Here is a 16,413-nt window from a genome sequence, read left to right on the forward strand (position 1 = left end):
AATTAATCTCTGACTCACACGGGGTCATATTGAGGAAATGACAATTGCAAAGAGGGTGGCTGGTGCACATGAGGCGCTCTAGGGGACCCACAGGGGTTTAAAATAGTGTTGTTTTTGTAGATTTGGACTATTTAAAAAAAAAAGGACAAATTTGACTCAAAAACCTCACTGTTTCTGCAGAGCACAAAATACACAAAATATAATCTGTCTTCAGCTGATTGCATTGACAAACATCTAATTCACTAAAAAGCAGCAGAGGGGAAATCTGAGTCTCTCACGGTCAGTTACTTCCTTAAAAGCGACTTGTTTTTTTTGCCCAATTATGAGAATCTGCGTGTTATGTGTTACTAGAGAAAAGGGTCACTTCTGCTTCTGTCCATATGTTTTGTTGCCTCCATACCAGGGTGTCCACGGAGATCTGCACGTACAAAATATGTGACTGCAGCAAAACAGTTTTTCAAGTGCAATAATACAGACTTTAAAAAAAAATTCTGTATCATCAAAAGAAAAGAATGAGAAGCGCATTGATCTTAGGGACACGTTTTTGCAGCATGAAACCCACAGAAAAGACAGTTGATGGAGAGGACAACACCTTTTCCTTTCAAGTGCGTCTACAGTGGAAGGGTGGAGGCAGTGCGGGAGGAAGGGCAGGTTTCTAAATCGCTTTTAAGAAACAGATTTTGCTTGTTTCAACACAGACGTGTGCTCATTTCAATTCCCACCTATTCTCTTCTCTTTGTTTTGACGGTTTTAAGCAAACTGTCAATGTCACGCATAGCCCTTCATGCAACTCACCCACCAAGGGACCGGATCATGTAATATTTATGAGAAAAGAGGGTGACACACTGCCTTGTGAGGCACATGCTCACATGATGTACTAGACTGATGATCTAGAGTCATAAGTGGAGCAGTGTTTGTGTCCGATCGCTTCTGTGACGTCAACATCGGCCTGTAACCTTTAATTCAAACTCATGTAAGAGGATGGTTTTTATTATCTATTGTTTGAGATACATGTGTTTTTCTTCCTCTGTTTTCTGCGCAGGATTGGTTGAGCCGGTATGGTTACCTTCCTCCTCAAGACCCCCGCACGAGTCAACTGCAGACCAAGGAGGGGATTGAGAAAGCCATCAGGGTCATGCAGAGATTTGGAGGAGTCCAGGAAACCGGGGTGCTCGGTAACAACGTCTTAGCCTCTATCACGACAGCACATCATGTGTATGACATGTTGCGTGTCACATGTGGCGCTCTTTAATTTCAACATCCAATATGTGATCAACTTCTCTTCTAGACAGCGCAACCCTCAAACTCATTTCCACGCCACGGTGCTCTCTCCCTGACGTTGTGGGGAGTGAGGACATGCTGAGGAAGAGGAGGAGGAGGAGGAAAAGATATGCCCTGTCAGGCCTCAAGTGGCAGAAGACAGACCTCACGTGGAGGTGTGTTTCCTGTCACGTCACTCTGTGGCTTTGTAACGCTGCTGTATATGACTCACAACCACAAACGAGAAGTTGATCTGTCGATGCCAAAAAATAAACTCTGTGTTTATCGAACTGATGCTCACGTTACAGTGCCATCACAATACACAAGTACATCTCTAAATGTGCGTGCAAAAGTAAATTCAGATGAAAAGAAACAGGACTTACATACAAAACATACAAATAAAACTGTATCCCATATTATTAATGATAAACCTAACATATTCTATTGTATCGTGGATTAGAAGAAATAAAAATATAACATCATTTATTTGAGGATTTAAGAACCTTGAAGACAATATTTGTATTTTTTCTATTTGGGGAAGTGTTCTAGTTCTTCTACGTATCCAGAGTCACACAGACTTATGGCTTTTTAGCTTTGTTGAATCTCTGCATACACAAATTTAAAATATGCGTATCAGTCTCTCTTGACAAATATTCAAAGTACATACACGCTGTGCAGATCTATTACATCCACAACCATGGCTGTGAGAATGTTCAAGTTACATCTGATATATCTAATTTCTTTGTTAATATGGTAACATTAATTGCGATATACCAAGATCCAGATTAAGATTACAGGATAAAATAAGGCTCAGAGCCAGAGCCGATGGATCCCAGTGAAGGATGTAACCTTTCAAACCCTTTAAATGAGCGTTTGACCTACAGTATTTTGTGATAAACAAAACACGAAGAGGTTAAGAAGGAGTTTAGAAGATTGTCAATAACATTCCACAACACTCCACAAATATGTATTAATTCAAACTACTACTCTGTTGTCTGCAGTATCCACAACTTCCCATCGAGGTCTAACTCACCCGGCCTGGCTAATGATATGGTGGAGAACCTCCTCTTTCACGCCTTCAAAGCCTGGAGTGACGCGGCCCCCTTGAGTTTCCGTAAGCTGCCGAGTGTCAGCGGAGGGACCGCAGCTGAAGGGGACATCAAAGTGTCTTTTGCCCGTTTGCTGCACGACGACGGGTACCCGTTTGACGGGAAGGGTGGCACCCTGGCCCACGCCTTCTTTCCTGGCAGGGACAAAGTGGCGGGGGACACACACTTTGATGATGATGAGATCTGGAGCTACGGAGGTATTGACTGGATGTAATCATGATAGAGGGATGATGGCTCGATGACCTGCCCTGCCTTAGACATAGAATGTAATGACAGACCGATTTGTGGACGTTTGGGATCTAACACTTGATTCTCACATCCTCAGGCGAAGGCGAGAGCACAGACTTGTTCACAGTCGCGGTGCACGAGTTTGGTCACGCTCTGGGCCTTTCCCATTCCTCCACCGACCCATCCATCATGAGGCCATATTACCAGGGTGCTGTGGAGGATGTTGCCAACTTCAAGCTGGAGCTGGACGACAGGCTGGCTATCCAGCAGCTCTACGGTCAGTGAACAGTCAAACTGCAGAGTCTCTGTTATATTGATTAACTTAACACCTACATAATGTGTTGATATGTTGTATGTTTGTCAGATCATCTTTTGAAACAGTGAGGTGAACAGAAACTCCAGCCAAAGTCACAATTGAACCTCTAGGGACCTTGAATATCTCCAGCAGATTTCACGTCAAGTTGTTCAATGATTGTTAGGATACTTCTCTATGAAAACCAAAGATGTCGACCTCATGGTGGCGCTACAATGAAAAGTCAGGGGATCGCCAAAGTCAGTAGTTGGCATTCAGGCAGGAAGCATGGATGTCTGAATCAAATTTCATGGCAATCCATCCAATAGTTGTGAAGATGCTCAAGTCTTGAAAGAAGTGGTGGAACAACTGACAAAACAACACTGCCTTTTTTCTCTTTTGTCATTTTCATCCTGTGCACTAGGTCATAATATAAGTAAAATTTCTAAAATTCCTAAATGTTTGCTTTCTGATCTTGTATCATTTCATTGATTAATCCAGCATTCCACAAAGGATTAAAGGTCTGTGATAACGCCAACAACAAGGCCAAACCTGCCCTCTGATAACATCTTTTATTCATCTGGTACTAATGTGTGCAGATTTCCCCAAACAGTTTCCTTGCATGTCTTAAAAAAACACAGCGGTTGCATCCTGTGGCTACAGTGAAGGATGTGGGTGGCTTGTTGTTTTTCCGGCGCTGTCATTTACTCTTTCACGTCTAAAACATTGCCTCCTGTCACTATTCTGTATTAGGTGTGAAGGACGGTGGGCCACCAGGGGGAGTTGACCCTGACCCCCCACGCCTGCCCAGTCCACCGCCTCCAAAACCAACCCGACCGTGAGTATAGAGCCAAAAAACAATAAATCCCCTACTACTGTACATCCATCCAGACAATAAGCACTTAATCATTTGCTTTTATAAACAATGTATTTTATATCCATGCACTCAGTTCACTCCTGCATGAATGAATGATGACTAATTTAAGACCAGAGATGGAGATAAAAGCCTTTGGATTGATCCTTACTGTAAAAGGGTTTTGTCTTATTGCACCCTCTAGTGAATATTTAGTACACAGCATTCTATAAAAATATGATTTGACTACAGAGTTTTAACATAATGTTGTCTATCCAGTTCTGAGCCCTCCTTCCGCGAGCGCTGCCAGGGAGGATTTGATGCAGTGGCAAATATCAGGGGAGAGGTCTTCTTTTTTAAAGGTAAGTAGATCATAATGTTCATGTAATATTAAGACATTCAGGATTGATATAGTTTCTGAATATACAGCGGCGTGTTGGTCCTGTTGAGTGTGCATTCACTCTCTTTTCTCGGGAAGGTGCACACTTCTGGAGAACTAAGCGAGACGGGTCCTTGGTGTCGCTCAATCCGGCTCAGATCAAAAACTTCTGGATCGGGCTCCCGCCGGGAACGAACAAGGTTGACGCAGTGTATGAGAGGAAAAGCGACAGCAGGATCATCTTCTTTATAGGTACGGAAAGAAAGCGGAGCTGGATTATTCTTCTGATGTCTTCATTCAATGTTATTTTGATGTCAGGGGTTTTGAGCTACAAGAGGTTTGTTAAACTGATAATATTATCACCATTGATAATATGCTGCCATTTCTTTCGTAGGTTTAAGTGATTTATCATACAGCCACATACAAATATCACACTGGTCACAAAACAAATCAATAAAAGAGAATAATCCCTATTTAAAAACATCCAACATGGAATATAAGTATGTGAAGACTATTGAACTAAATATCTGCAGAGTCTGTACCAAATTTTATGGAAATAAAATGGTATTAGATGGATTCATATTTCTGCCAAAGTTGTGGGTAGACAGACCAAATAAACTGGCAATCTGGCAGATAAAGCATATTCTAAAATGTTCTCTTTCACACCTTACTCCATCTATCCAGGATCTCAGTATTGGGTCTTCAAGGACACGAATGCCATGAGCGGTTACCCTCGGCCCCTGTCCGATTGGGGCATGAAGACCAAGAGCGGAGCAATGGTGGACAGGGTGGATGCAGCCTTTATCTGGGCTCACAATGGCAAGACCTACCTGTTTAGCCGAGGGGAGTTTTGGAGGTTTGACGAGAGCCGTAGAGGTGAACAGGTGAATCCGGATCCTGGCTACCCAAAGGAGACCAGCCTCTGGGAAGGAGTGCCCTCTGATATAGATGATATCATCACCTGGGGAGAAGGTAACGTCACAAATATGTGATGAATTTCACCAATGCAAAACAAATAAACAAAACCAATGCAAAGGGTGATGACAAACAGGTCGACAGGAGCTTCTGGAAGGTATGAAAAGTTGCCATAATAATAACAGAGGGCTGATTGAAGTCAAGATAAGAAGGAGTAACCACAAATCAAGCAACTGGCTTGAGTAACAACTATCTATTGTATTTTTAATTCCAGACATCTGTCACTTTTACAGTTTCAGACCAGGCCAACATCCCATTCCAAACAGGCAGGTTTAGAACAGGCACAGCGCTAGTACAGTTACATTTAAAAACCAAACAGAAGCTGAGATACTTGGTGTGGGTTTGTTCACAGGAATTTACCCCACAAATTCATCTCAGGTGTCACTTCCTGTTGTTGATCTCATGCTATTCCGTGTATTGACAGAGTTAATGCCAACAAATCTAGCAATGAGCTCACTTTAAACCATTAAAGGTTTGTAGGACTCTCTCTAAACAAACAAGGGCTATGTTTCCATTCAGTTTATAATCTCAACCACACTGTGTCATCCTAGAGCCTGAACAAACATGTTGAAGTGAGTCATTGTCACTGTCTTTGTTGCTGCATTGTGTTTGTGCAAGAGCCGTCGTGTCTTTGTATCGACACACCCTGTGATACAAACAGGAACTCACTCATAAAACCTGACTGCTTAGCCCTATATGTAGTACATAGAAAATCCATCTTAAGTACCACTATGTAAAAAATACTACATTCAAAAATAGAACAGTAAAAATACAAAGGCATCGTCACGTATGAACTAGTCATTACCAATGGCTATTATTGAGACATTTAGAATGTAAGCAGAATTGTTAATGCTGCTGGATTAAAATGAGACTTTCGCTGGATTTAAAAAACTTTTCATGCAAGATTTCATACCTCCATTTATGAGCATTTTACCCGCAGCGGTCGCCATCTTGATTTGCTTCCTATGTTTGTAAAGCGATTGGGAATTTTCGTCTACCCCTTTTTAGGTGGGACCTGAATACACTACAGGTTTAGCTTAGCATAAAAGCATGCTACCATTTGCTAATTAGCAATGAGGAAACATTTTAGTTTTGACCTGATGGTGGTGAAAAGACAAAAGAGCGAGTTCTGAAGGGGACATGAATGACAAATATGAACGTCACGTGACAGGGGGAAAAGTGAGGATGTCACAAGTCATTATGATACATCCTCTGGATATCTGTAGATATATTCATGGTAATTTAAATGTAGATAAATGTAGCAGAGAACAAAGTATAATATTTCCACCTGAAAAAGTGGAGCTAAATTATTAAGTTGGAGAAAATGGAAATATTTGAGTACATCATTTTCTACCTCTACTTCTGTATAACATCTCTATTAGTTTGTTACTGGCTGACCTTTGTGTGATGACAAACTGAAGAGTCCCTCTGTTGCTGCTGCTCTTTAGGAGATGCCTACTTCTTTAAGGACAACCTCTACTGGGTCTTAAAGAATGGAGGACTGAACCAAGATGTCGTCTCTTCTAAATCCATCGCTGTCGACTGGCTTAGATGTCCTGCTCCACCTGCGACCGCCGCTCCTCGATTCCCAAAGGAGTGCAAGTGCGACTTAAGGGGATCATCTTCAATACTTAGAAGCAGCTGGATCCTCCTGATTTCTGTTTCATTGGTAATTAATGAGTTTCTTAGAAAATAGAAATGTGATTTTGGATTTCTTTCTTTTTTAAAGTGCTGAGGAAGGCCACATAGGCCATTTTTATACCACCCCTCATTACACTGGAGATAATACATAAATTATGGGATGGATGTTTTTGTTTGCTCCGAACCTGATTGGTTTGTTCTTGGCTGATTTGAGCGCAAGTTTGTATTTATTCTGATTGTCTTGTTTTTGTTTTGTCTGAATATGTGATTTTTTATTCAAGTGAAATTGAACACCGGCGGCTGATAGTTGAGGTCTTATATTAAATGACAAAGTTTATCGATAGAGCAAAAAAATGGGAGTAGGACTAGAACAGTTTTGATATTTTTCCTACTCCATTCGTGCATTGATTGCCTTATTTGAATTATTCAATGTCATTTTTATGAATGCTGTTTCTTCTTTTTTACATGCTCTTATATTTTTCTTTTGAGTTCTTTTACATGTTAAAAAAAGAAATAACTCAAAATAATATTATGCAATATTTGAGGCTCTTCACATTATAACGTACTCTCAGTACATTACAACCCACAAGCTGGTTTCAAACCACAAACTAGCAATAAAGGAAGCTTGTCCTGTTTGCCTTTACAACAGATTGCTGCTCAAGTATTGGATAACATGAAGCCTACATAGGAGAATGTATGGAAATTCAACAGTATGCAGACAACTTTTTTCGCATTTGGTTATATGTTTACTGCCCATAAAAGAAATATGAGTAAAACGTATTGATAAATCGTATTATACATATTCAAGCTGTATTTTTTATATGTATGTTTTTCTCAGGTCAGAACAGATGTGGTTATAAACTGTGTCCAGTTTGTTGTACTGTGGCTGCTGGTCTATGCAAGAAGTCAATTTGTCGCTGTTAAAGTATTATCAATAAAAATATCATCATTAAAATGTAAGTGTTCTTTATATAAGTTTGCTTTTGGGTTACATCTTTGTGCCAGACTACATAGTACATATGTCACATAAGACAGGGGCCACATTTTTGTGTGTTCTAGGCAGTGTTGTGCATGAACGAGTTCAAAAGAACGCGTTCATTGAACACGTTCATTTTTATGAGAACGATGAACTGAATGCAACTTAATGACAAATAATGAATTTGAACGGTGAACACGTTCATATTATCTGAGGTCTAGCTGAAACGTTACGGAATGTTTTGCTTCTCCTGAGGAGAGACGCTGTCTAAATCGAATGCTTGCACCATGTCGTTGCTCAGTGCCCGTACAATGTCCGCAATGTAACCGAACCTAAACCAACTAACTCGACTTCGCACTACGTTACCCATGATTCATCGCACACACATGTAGTCCAAACAAGCAACGTATTCCAAGACAACAGCTCTCGGTCTCATATAAAAATGGCAAGTGAAAGCAGAGACGCAGACTCAGCGACTACATCCGATGCACCTTATTATTATTTGCGGGATTTTTACACACTGTCTGATAAAGATTCCGACAGTAAAAATCTCACCTTTCTGTGCAAATTGTGTCGTCCTGCGCTGAAAAAGCAAGTCCGGACGTCAGCCTCATCCGCATCTAATTTAAAACGGCATGTGGAGCTGAAGCATCCAGCTAGCCTAAAAAGTTATCTCCAAGTAATTGAAAGTCAAAAAAAGACCAAGACCCCCTGCCAACAGCCCCAAATGACCCAAACCACATTGTCTGCAGCCTTCAAGGGTATGATTTCCCAGCAACAGGTAGACAAACTCGTGCAGGGTATGAATAAATAAACAGGCAAAATTAGCAATAATTAAAACAAATTTAAAAAACCATTTATTTTAGGAATTGATACATATGAAGTACAGTTTAAGGCAAGGGGTAGTGATGGATAAAGTTTTCTTTAAAAAACAAGTTAAGTCTTTCATTCTCACTTTCCACCTTAAAACTATGAAATGAACTGAACTATGAACTAGTTCAGAATTTAAATGGTGAACTATGAACGTGAACTATTCATGTTTACTTGTATGAACTGAACTTTGAACTAGTTCATGAGAGGTGTGAACTTGCACAACACTGGTTCTAGGCTACTCGGCCAATCACAACCACAAAGTTCATGCGTTGACATTCTAGAATGATGCAAAAGCAGTTGCCTAATCAACATTTAAACAACTACATTACAAAATCCCATTAAAAATGTCCAGTTTCAAACAATAAATCCAAGATTGCTTGAAAAGTGACAGACACCAGATCATTTTAATTTAGATATTTAACAACTCACAGTTCTGCTACATGTTCAAGTAGTTAAACACAGGGTTAAAAAAGTTTTAAATCTCACCTCAGACCTTCATTACACCTTGAATGATCGTCTTGACAATTTGGCTACATTTCATGTGCCAACAATACATCCACCGATGAGGACCAAATATAGCAAAACATAAAGTAATATAAAGCAATATATAACATATACAAAATCAAAACTCCAATTTTCAGCAACCAAAACCTTTACCAATTCTAAACTCTCAAGACGGATACATGTATCAGGCAGATTTAAATCGTGACCAAATATTGCCACACTCGGATTGCATAATAGGGAAACAGATATTTTGGCAGACGTGGTTTCTTATCAGGGGCCCATCCACACCCTGCTGTGTATGTGCAGCCACATTTCTTCCAAAACGCACACTCATCACCTGTGGCTCTAAGTTGGAGTTCCTGTAAGTCAGCCGTGGGAGTGTGAGCATTGCATTTGCAGACTGCAACCTGTTTGGGGAGGTGTATAGCATCATGCATCTGAGACACTGGAGCATGATGTGCAATTGGTTTGCCTGATGATGTGAGGAATTGTGTGTGTTTCCAAACCGTGCCAAAATCATGTACGACACCGAATGCATATCTACTGTCAGTGTAGATATTCACCCTTTTCCCTTCAGCCAATTTGCATGCTTCAATGAGAGCAGTGGGCTCTGCTGCTTGTGCAGACAGAGAAGCAGGGTGCGGTCGTGCAATCAATGTATCATGTGCTGTTACCACAAGGAAACCAACTTGATTTGCTCCCATGTCTGAATTGACAGATGCTGATCCCTCCACAAACAGTTCAAAGTCTGGATTCTGCAACAGTGTTTCCTGTAAGTCTGGTCTGGAGGAACAAACTTTGGTTATTGTTACTACACAGTTGTGTTGTCAACCAATCTCCTTCTATTGGAACAAGAGGAGCTGGGTTTAGAACGTTACATCTTTTCACAGTGATGTTAGGCATTTCCAACAGAATAGCATGAAAACAAAGCCCGCGTGCAGCAGACAAATGAATCGCTTTTGTTCCAACAAAATCATAGACACATCATGTGGGACCAGTAGTGTGACTGGGGAGTATCCTACTAAAGGTCTGGATGCCACTACAGCCTTCTCTGCGGCTGCTGCAGCTCTAAGACAAGTAGGCAGGCCTGCAGCAACAGGATCAAGTTTTGCTGAGAAAAATGCCCCAGGTCTCTGTTTGCCACCATGAGGGGCACCTCGGGGACAGCATAGTTAGGAATAAATAAACTGCAATACGAGCACATTCCCAGTAGTGACTTGACTTGTTTCTTTGTAACAGGTTTAGGAATATTTTAAATTGTTGTGACTCTCTTAGGGGGGAGGGATTTTCCCCCTGCTGTGATCACATGCCCTAAAAATGAAACTTGTTCTTTTAAAAACTGCAGTTTTTTCAGGCTTTCCTTGAGGCCTTCTCACATTATTCTTAGTCGGAGAACAAATCATTACATCGTCAACATATTGTAAAAGTGCACTTCCTGATGTTACCTCCAATGAGCTTAAGCTTCCCTTTAGTGCCTGGTTGTGATTGGTCGGTGATTCACAATAGCCCTGACAAAGGCGTGTGAATGTATAACTTTCCCTGTTAAACTCAAGCGCAAACCAGTATTGGATGTCTGTATCAATTTGAACGCTGAAAAATGCCAAATCAACTACAGAGAACCTTTTACTAACTTGCCAAAGGATTGTTTAAGCATTTGGAACAGACGGAGCGCGTTGTTGTACTGCGGCGTTGACAACTTGCAAATCTTGGCCGAATCTCCAGTCATCGGGTTGTGACACCTGCCCTCTATAGAGAGTTGAAAACTGGTGTAACACCATCGATGGCTTTCTGTTTCAGTGGATATTGTTAGATTTTGGTGTGATAACCACAGGTTCCATGTTTTGAATTAAACCCACATCATGATTGCCTTGAGCCCAAAGTGTCTTAGGGACCTCTTTCAGTGCTGGGCGTGTTTCTGAAATGTTGTTTGTGTCATGTAAATATGCATGTGCATATTGGCCGTCTGTATGTGTGTATGGTACCAGTTGAACTGTCCTGAGTGTGTGAACAACCGATGTAAATCGTCTTCTATACACTTTGAAAAATGGATTATACTGAACAACAGCATCTGATGTCTTTTCCCAAACGTCAGCATTGACACATTTCTTATCCACGGTCCCAAATCTTGCCATTTCTAATTTCTGTGCTCTGACAGCAAGACATGTAGGTTTAATAAGGGAGTCGTGAATTTTTCAACAACAGTGTTTCCTGAAGCCCCCACAGATCTAATAAGTCACAATAGGATGTGTGTCCAACCAAATTGTGATCGAAATCTGAAAATACAAGAGGCTGGAACACCAAATTTGTCTTTGTGTATTTTAATTGGGGCTTTCTGCAGAAAGGACCAACACCACACAATCTTGGACAAGGCTAAAGTCAGACAAAATCATACAGAAAAAAAACAGGTTCACCAGGAATAAAATAAGTTGCTGAATTGTATTTGATCACAGATTCTTCCACAGAGCAAGACTCAGCACCATCAGGCCCAGAGAGTAGCAGGTTGTGGAGGCAGAGCTTTCAGCCTGTGTTGTGACTGGTTGATCTGGCTGGATCTGTCTGTAGACATTCGTAATTAAAGGCGATGAGCTGTCGTTGACGTGCACTGTGTTGCTAAAGAGGTCGATCTGGAGACAAGACATCGGGCGAGTTAGCTGCAGTCAGTCACTGTGGGAGTATATGTACTTTATGTTCTGGCCACTGTACGTAAGGATGATGAGAAACTCACCAAATCCTTGCTGACTTTGATCGGCTCCTTGAACACAGTCCAAACGACGGCCTCATTGCAAGCAGGGGTGGTCAAGGAGCCAAGGTAACGATAGTACTTTGCACGGTTCACCCCAACAAGGAGATCATCCAGTGAAATTCCAGAAGGAAGTGTTAAAGTTTGACCTGAGGACAGAAACACAACCTCTGAAGGGACTGCAGCATTTTATAACAGAGCAATTGATTAAAAAAATTTCTAGAAGACTAAAACATCTCCTTACCTTTGTTTGTGATGTTAGTCAGATAGGAGGCCAAGCTCTTCCAGCTTGCAGGTTCGCCAGTGGCATTGCCTGACATTTCCTGAAAGATTGCACAAAATAATTAATTAGACTCATGTTTTTTTTAAAAGCTTGTTTGAGCCTTTGCATGAATTAATTCAGGAGAGTAATGAAACTAATGGGAACATCCAAAATGGTGGAGTCAAAGTCCACCGACAAAAATCCCCCTCCCACGCTGCTCTGAGTTTGTCCATGGAGACTCGCCTTAGGTCCAACATCATGCCATTGGGGGCTGAGATTGGCCTTTTGTGAGATCCATTTAAAAAGAGACCCAATGGTGGTTGCATATGTTGATATAGGGGATGGTAGAGGAGCCCAGTTGAGAAAGTACACATTGGCTTTGCTTATAGATGCCTGAAAAAGTGTGTTTGAATGACGCCAAAATGTTACCTATAAACAAATCTTTATGTACAAATGTACAAAGCTGCACCTTTACCATTCTTGGAAATACTGTATTAGCTGAAGTCCTAAATCGAGCCCATACTGATAGATTTGATTTAGGTGAGCTAAAGCGACGTTCCATGCAAAGCAGGAATAGACAGATTACAGTCCGAGTGTAGTTCCAGTGGGACCCAGTCATTCCAACACAGTGGGCCAGCTGGCTTATCAGAGCAAACTGGGCTTTACAGACAGGCGCAAAAACCAAACTTTCAGACAGAGGCTGAAAAGGGGAGCTGCAGTAATGGACAGTATGAGGAACGTGATGCATGTGAACCTGAATATGTGCATGATATGTTTCCTTTGAGTGGCTGAATGCTTGAATTATCTCACCTCAATGAAGAAACCAAGAGCAGCAAGTCCTGTGGAGTCTCCAAGCGCCTGGGATAAGTTGCCATTGTAGGATGACTTGAGGTTTACAAAGTGCATCTATGGGAGAGAAGAGATAAGAAATGTTAATGAATATATTTCTGTAAATTGTATATAATGGAATATATATATATATATACACACACACACAGACACACACCTCCATGGGGTAGCGCTTGCCATCCACTGTGTGCTCAGAGCCAGGGATTGAGGGGCCATTTCCCCAATGCAAGTGGAATTGCAGGCTGTCGTAGGCTTCGGAGAGACCTCCTCCTGAAATCTGAACGCCACTCGCGAAGGTAACCTTGACTGGAAGATGTTAAAGAAAAGGATGAATGAGTGCTGATGACAATAAAATCCAAGCATGATAATTCATTTGTAAAAAAAAATGTATTGCATTTGGTAATCCAAAAAATGATGAGCTGTCATTTAATCGTTGGCGTCAGTCCTCACCTGTCTTGCCGGTGTTTTCAAGGGTTTTCTGTGCGGTGGTACTGCTGAAGTCGGTAAAGGTGAATTCTGTCAGGTTTACATCTTCTTTGGCAGCTGTTGTGTTAATGTTAATGGGCGACTGTCGGGAGCCACCACAATATTTAGGAGCGATGGTTGCCCACTTGGTGTCATCTGTAAAACACAAACACAACTTTCAGTAGCTGTAGTGGAGCAGCTGAGATATTGAGATTGGTAGAGAATACAGGAGAGCACTCACTGCAGGTTGGAAGATGATAACACCATGCTGGAGGTGGAAGAGAACAAATAAGTATCACTTCATGATAACAAGTAGTCTCCATGGAGACGCAGCGTTAATCCAAAGAGTCATAAATCCAAGGTGATGAAAAAACAGTTCAAATACCTACCAATTCCTTCAGTGGCACAATCAACCCTTGATGTGAGGGCGCACGCAGTGAGGACAAGTGCTACGAGGAAGATCATCTAAAGAAGCAGTCACAAAGTAAAAAAAGAAAATTCCACCAAAATGAATTGTCATCCATATCAAATCCATGGTAAGAAAATGCACGATTCAAATATCTAAATAAGAGAATAAAATCAGCTTGTTATAAAATGTTTCTAATTTTAAACACCTTCTTTAATTATGGAAATAATCAAAGGCTAAAAAAGGCACGAGTTCCTCTGAAAGGTCCAGTTGGAGTAGGTCTTTGTTCAGTTGATTTCATGTCACCTGAGCAACACAGGGTCTTACCTTTGACGCGCCTGTACCGTCCTGTGTGTCCGACAGCCGTCGAGCCTTGCACTGCCTCTTTTTATCCTCTCAGCCCCTCCCTCAGCTCTCTGATGGGCTCTGTCTCTTCTCAAACCCCACATAGGGCTAAAAATCTAAATATGTCAAATTATGACTTTAATGTTACTTTGTACCTTTTAGTTAAATGATTGAAAAACTTTAACAACTTTAAATTATGTATTTATTCAACATCTTCATGTATTTAAGGAAACTATGTTTCTTTGACATGTTCAGTATATTGAGGCTCATTTATGCACCTCACCAAAAGCAGTATCTGTCAGCTGTTGACATGTGTAGCATTTCTGAGGGGAGGGTTGGGGTGGACGGTTGAATCTACCTGTGGGCATGTGACTAGTTCTTCAAGATGAGGAATGTATGCACACACAGGTGAATAGCTTGATAGACGGATAGGCAGAGACAAAGAGATCTTTGCTAGATATAAATAATTTGATGTCATGAGAATTCCATGCAGGGGTGGATCCTCTACGGAGGCATATAATTAACATTGTTAAATAATTTAAACATCAAGTACAAGTCCGAGCTCCAAACCTCCACTTTCATTCAATGGCAGTCCGCTGGTTGTATGGTGCAGGAATGCTGTATGAGGAAATAGACAACCGCTGTTTGACCACTTTTACCCTGCAGCAACAAGCCGTCCCCACAGTAGACAATTCAGTTTAACACAACTGCCGGTGGCTCTTTTTGCAAAATGAATGTGTAGGGTTAGGACCTTCTTCTGATCTGACTTAACCTCAATTACCTGCAGCTACCAACATCTCTGAAACTGCTCATTCAGCAGACTAACATGGCCAGACTTCTGATCAGTCATGTGCAAATGAACCCAGTGTTTTTTTATAATAATAATAAATATGATAGAAATGTATGGGTGTGTGGTTTGGGTGTGAGCTGTGTGCAGAGAGCCCCAGGTGTTGGCCTGATTAAAGCCCAACACATTCTCCTGCATCGAAGCTACGCCCTAGCCTACGCATAGCCCTACGCCGTACCCTGAAGTGCACCTCCCCAAAAGATATAACTACGCGTTGAGGCAGCACAGACCGCCAGCGCGGAGATTGGTCCTCTTGGTAACATCATGTTATGGAGCTTTTTTCCTATCTTTATTCAAGAGTGTGTTCTTTCAGTTTGAGCGCATGACTTGTTACATGTACATGGACTTCCCCTTGCTGTATATTGTAAAAAGCTCCATATCGTGTCGCCATTTTTGAATTGAGTTGAAGGAACGAACACGGACGAAATCTTTCTTTCTTCGTTGTAGTTCTTTGAGAGAAAGTAATTGCTTTACAAACATGGCACTTCCGTATTGATAATTGATAATAATAAATGAATACCTTTATTTGTATATATGATGAGAGGCATTTAAATTTGTATTATATGTAATAACATTCTTCATGTTGGACACACATAAAGTAATGCTAGAAACCCTGGCCCCCCTGTGATTTATTGCACAACACATATCACTCATTTGACATTTCAGTGTCTTCTCCGGAGCTGTGGAGATTGCCAAACTGGTTTGTTCTGAAAGTCATTGTCAGTGTCTGGGTGTTGTTGTTTGTAAGGCCATTATATATGTATTGTATTGTTATTTCTACATTTTTGACTTAATAGGCCAGGTGCTGCAACACTTCACTGTCTCATAGCTCCTCATTGTTTGTCATTTTGTTTTCAGTCACACATCAGACGCCCATTAATATGTTTTCCAGTGCAGGCTATGACGGGTGAAAATCCGTTTTCATTATTACTCAACGATGATCTAAGGAGGCAGAGTTTAAAGAAGTAGTTAAAGAAGTAAAACCGTCAACGTCTATTGTATGGAATTTCAAAAGAAAAACAACCATGTGCTCGATGGAAAGTACGATGCCCGTAATGTTGTAAGTCATCATATGTATGTAGAGGACAACCTGCTTTGTTCTTCAGTGTCTGCGGCTCATGTTACATGTTTTCGCAGCTCCCCTGGTCCCCATGGGAGCAAAGCAGGAAGTCTGGTGACAATGTATAGAGAGCAGCCATTATTGGATGGTCGTTAAGGTGGATGGACCTGTCCCTGTACATTTGGTAACAGTGTCATCCAGGGTGTGACCTAGAGAGGAACAAGACTTTCTACATTTTAAAAAACCCGCTGCTGACGTAGGCCCCCTGATAGAAGGCAGGAGGAATACCTAAAACGATTATCATCAGTCGCTCACTCTCACTCCCAGTCATGCTGGAACCAGGGTTTGC

The 16,413-nt window shown here is 41.3% G+C and overlaps 2 protein-coding genes across 3 annotated transcripts in view; one reads left to right on the plus strand and one right to left on the minus strand.

Moving 5' to 3' along the window:
- Positions 1 to 7,688, plus strand: part of mmp25b (matrix metallopeptidase 25b) — an 8,320-nt gene extending 632 nt beyond the window's left edge. Inside the window, exons 3-12 of one of the 2 annotated variants that reach the window (XR_004612232.1) lie at positions 1,043 to 1,175; positions 1,289 to 1,436; positions 2,262 to 2,566; positions 2,695 to 2,874; positions 3,643 to 3,727; positions 4,022 to 4,104; positions 4,221 to 4,373; positions 4,806 to 5,093; positions 6,545 to 7,001; positions 7,045 to 7,688. Coding sequence is in view for 1 of the 2 variants with exons in the window: in XM_034571312.1 (XP_034427203.1) it covers positions 1,043 to 1,175; positions 1,289 to 1,436; positions 2,262 to 2,566; positions 2,695 to 2,874; positions 3,643 to 3,727; positions 4,022 to 4,104; positions 4,221 to 4,373; positions 4,806 to 5,093; positions 6,545 to 6,792 (1,623 nt within the window). In the remaining variant the exon portion in view is untranslated. Of the gene's footprint in view, positions 1 to 1,042; positions 1,176 to 1,288; positions 1,437 to 2,261; positions 2,567 to 2,694; positions 2,875 to 3,642; positions 3,728 to 4,021; positions 4,105 to 4,220; positions 4,374 to 4,805; positions 5,094 to 6,544 lie in introns of both variants that reach the window. The other variant, XM_034571312.1, reaches the window with a different exon arrangement.
- A 5,197-nt stretch (positions 7,689 to 12,885) lies between these two features.
- On the minus strand, positions 12,886 to 14,167 carry LOC117753317 (carbonic anhydrase 4-like). The gene is made up of 6 exons (XM_034571316.1): positions 14,140 to 14,167; positions 13,796 to 13,871; positions 13,648 to 13,674; positions 13,392 to 13,562; positions 13,099 to 13,247; positions 12,886 to 12,998 (listed from the first exon to the last, which is right to left on the minus strand). Exons 2-6 carry the CDS (start codon positions 13,869 to 13,871, stop codon positions 12,894 to 12,896), a joined length of 528 nt encoding a protein of 175 aa, XP_034427207.1. The 5' UTR covers positions 14,140 to 14,167; the 3' UTR covers positions 12,886 to 12,893.
- Positions 14,168 to 16,413: the final 2,246 nt, after the last annotated feature.

Source organism: Hippoglossus hippoglossus, chromosome 19 (assembly GCF_009819705.1).
Source record: "Hippoglossus hippoglossus isolate fHipHip1 chromosome 19, fHipHip1.pri, whole genome shotgun sequence".
NCBI lineage: Eukaryota > Metazoa > Chordata > Actinopteri > Pleuronectiformes > Pleuronectidae > Hippoglossus > Hippoglossus hippoglossus.

Bases quoted from the DNA above. Each gene is read 5' to 3' on its own strand.
- LOC117753317 (XM_034571316.1), bottom strand. From the start codon at position 13,871: ATGATCTTCCTCGTAGCACTTGTCCTCACTGCGTGCGCCCTCACATCA. The intron at 13,248-13,391 runs GTGAGGACTGAC...AACATCTTCCAG, and splicing joins TGAAAACACCGGCAAGACAG to TCAAGGTTACCTTCGCGAGT. The intron at 12,999-13,098 runs GTGTGTGTCTGT...TCTCTCCCATAG, and splicing joins GCAAGCGCTACCCCATGGAG to ATGCACTTTGTAAACCTCAA.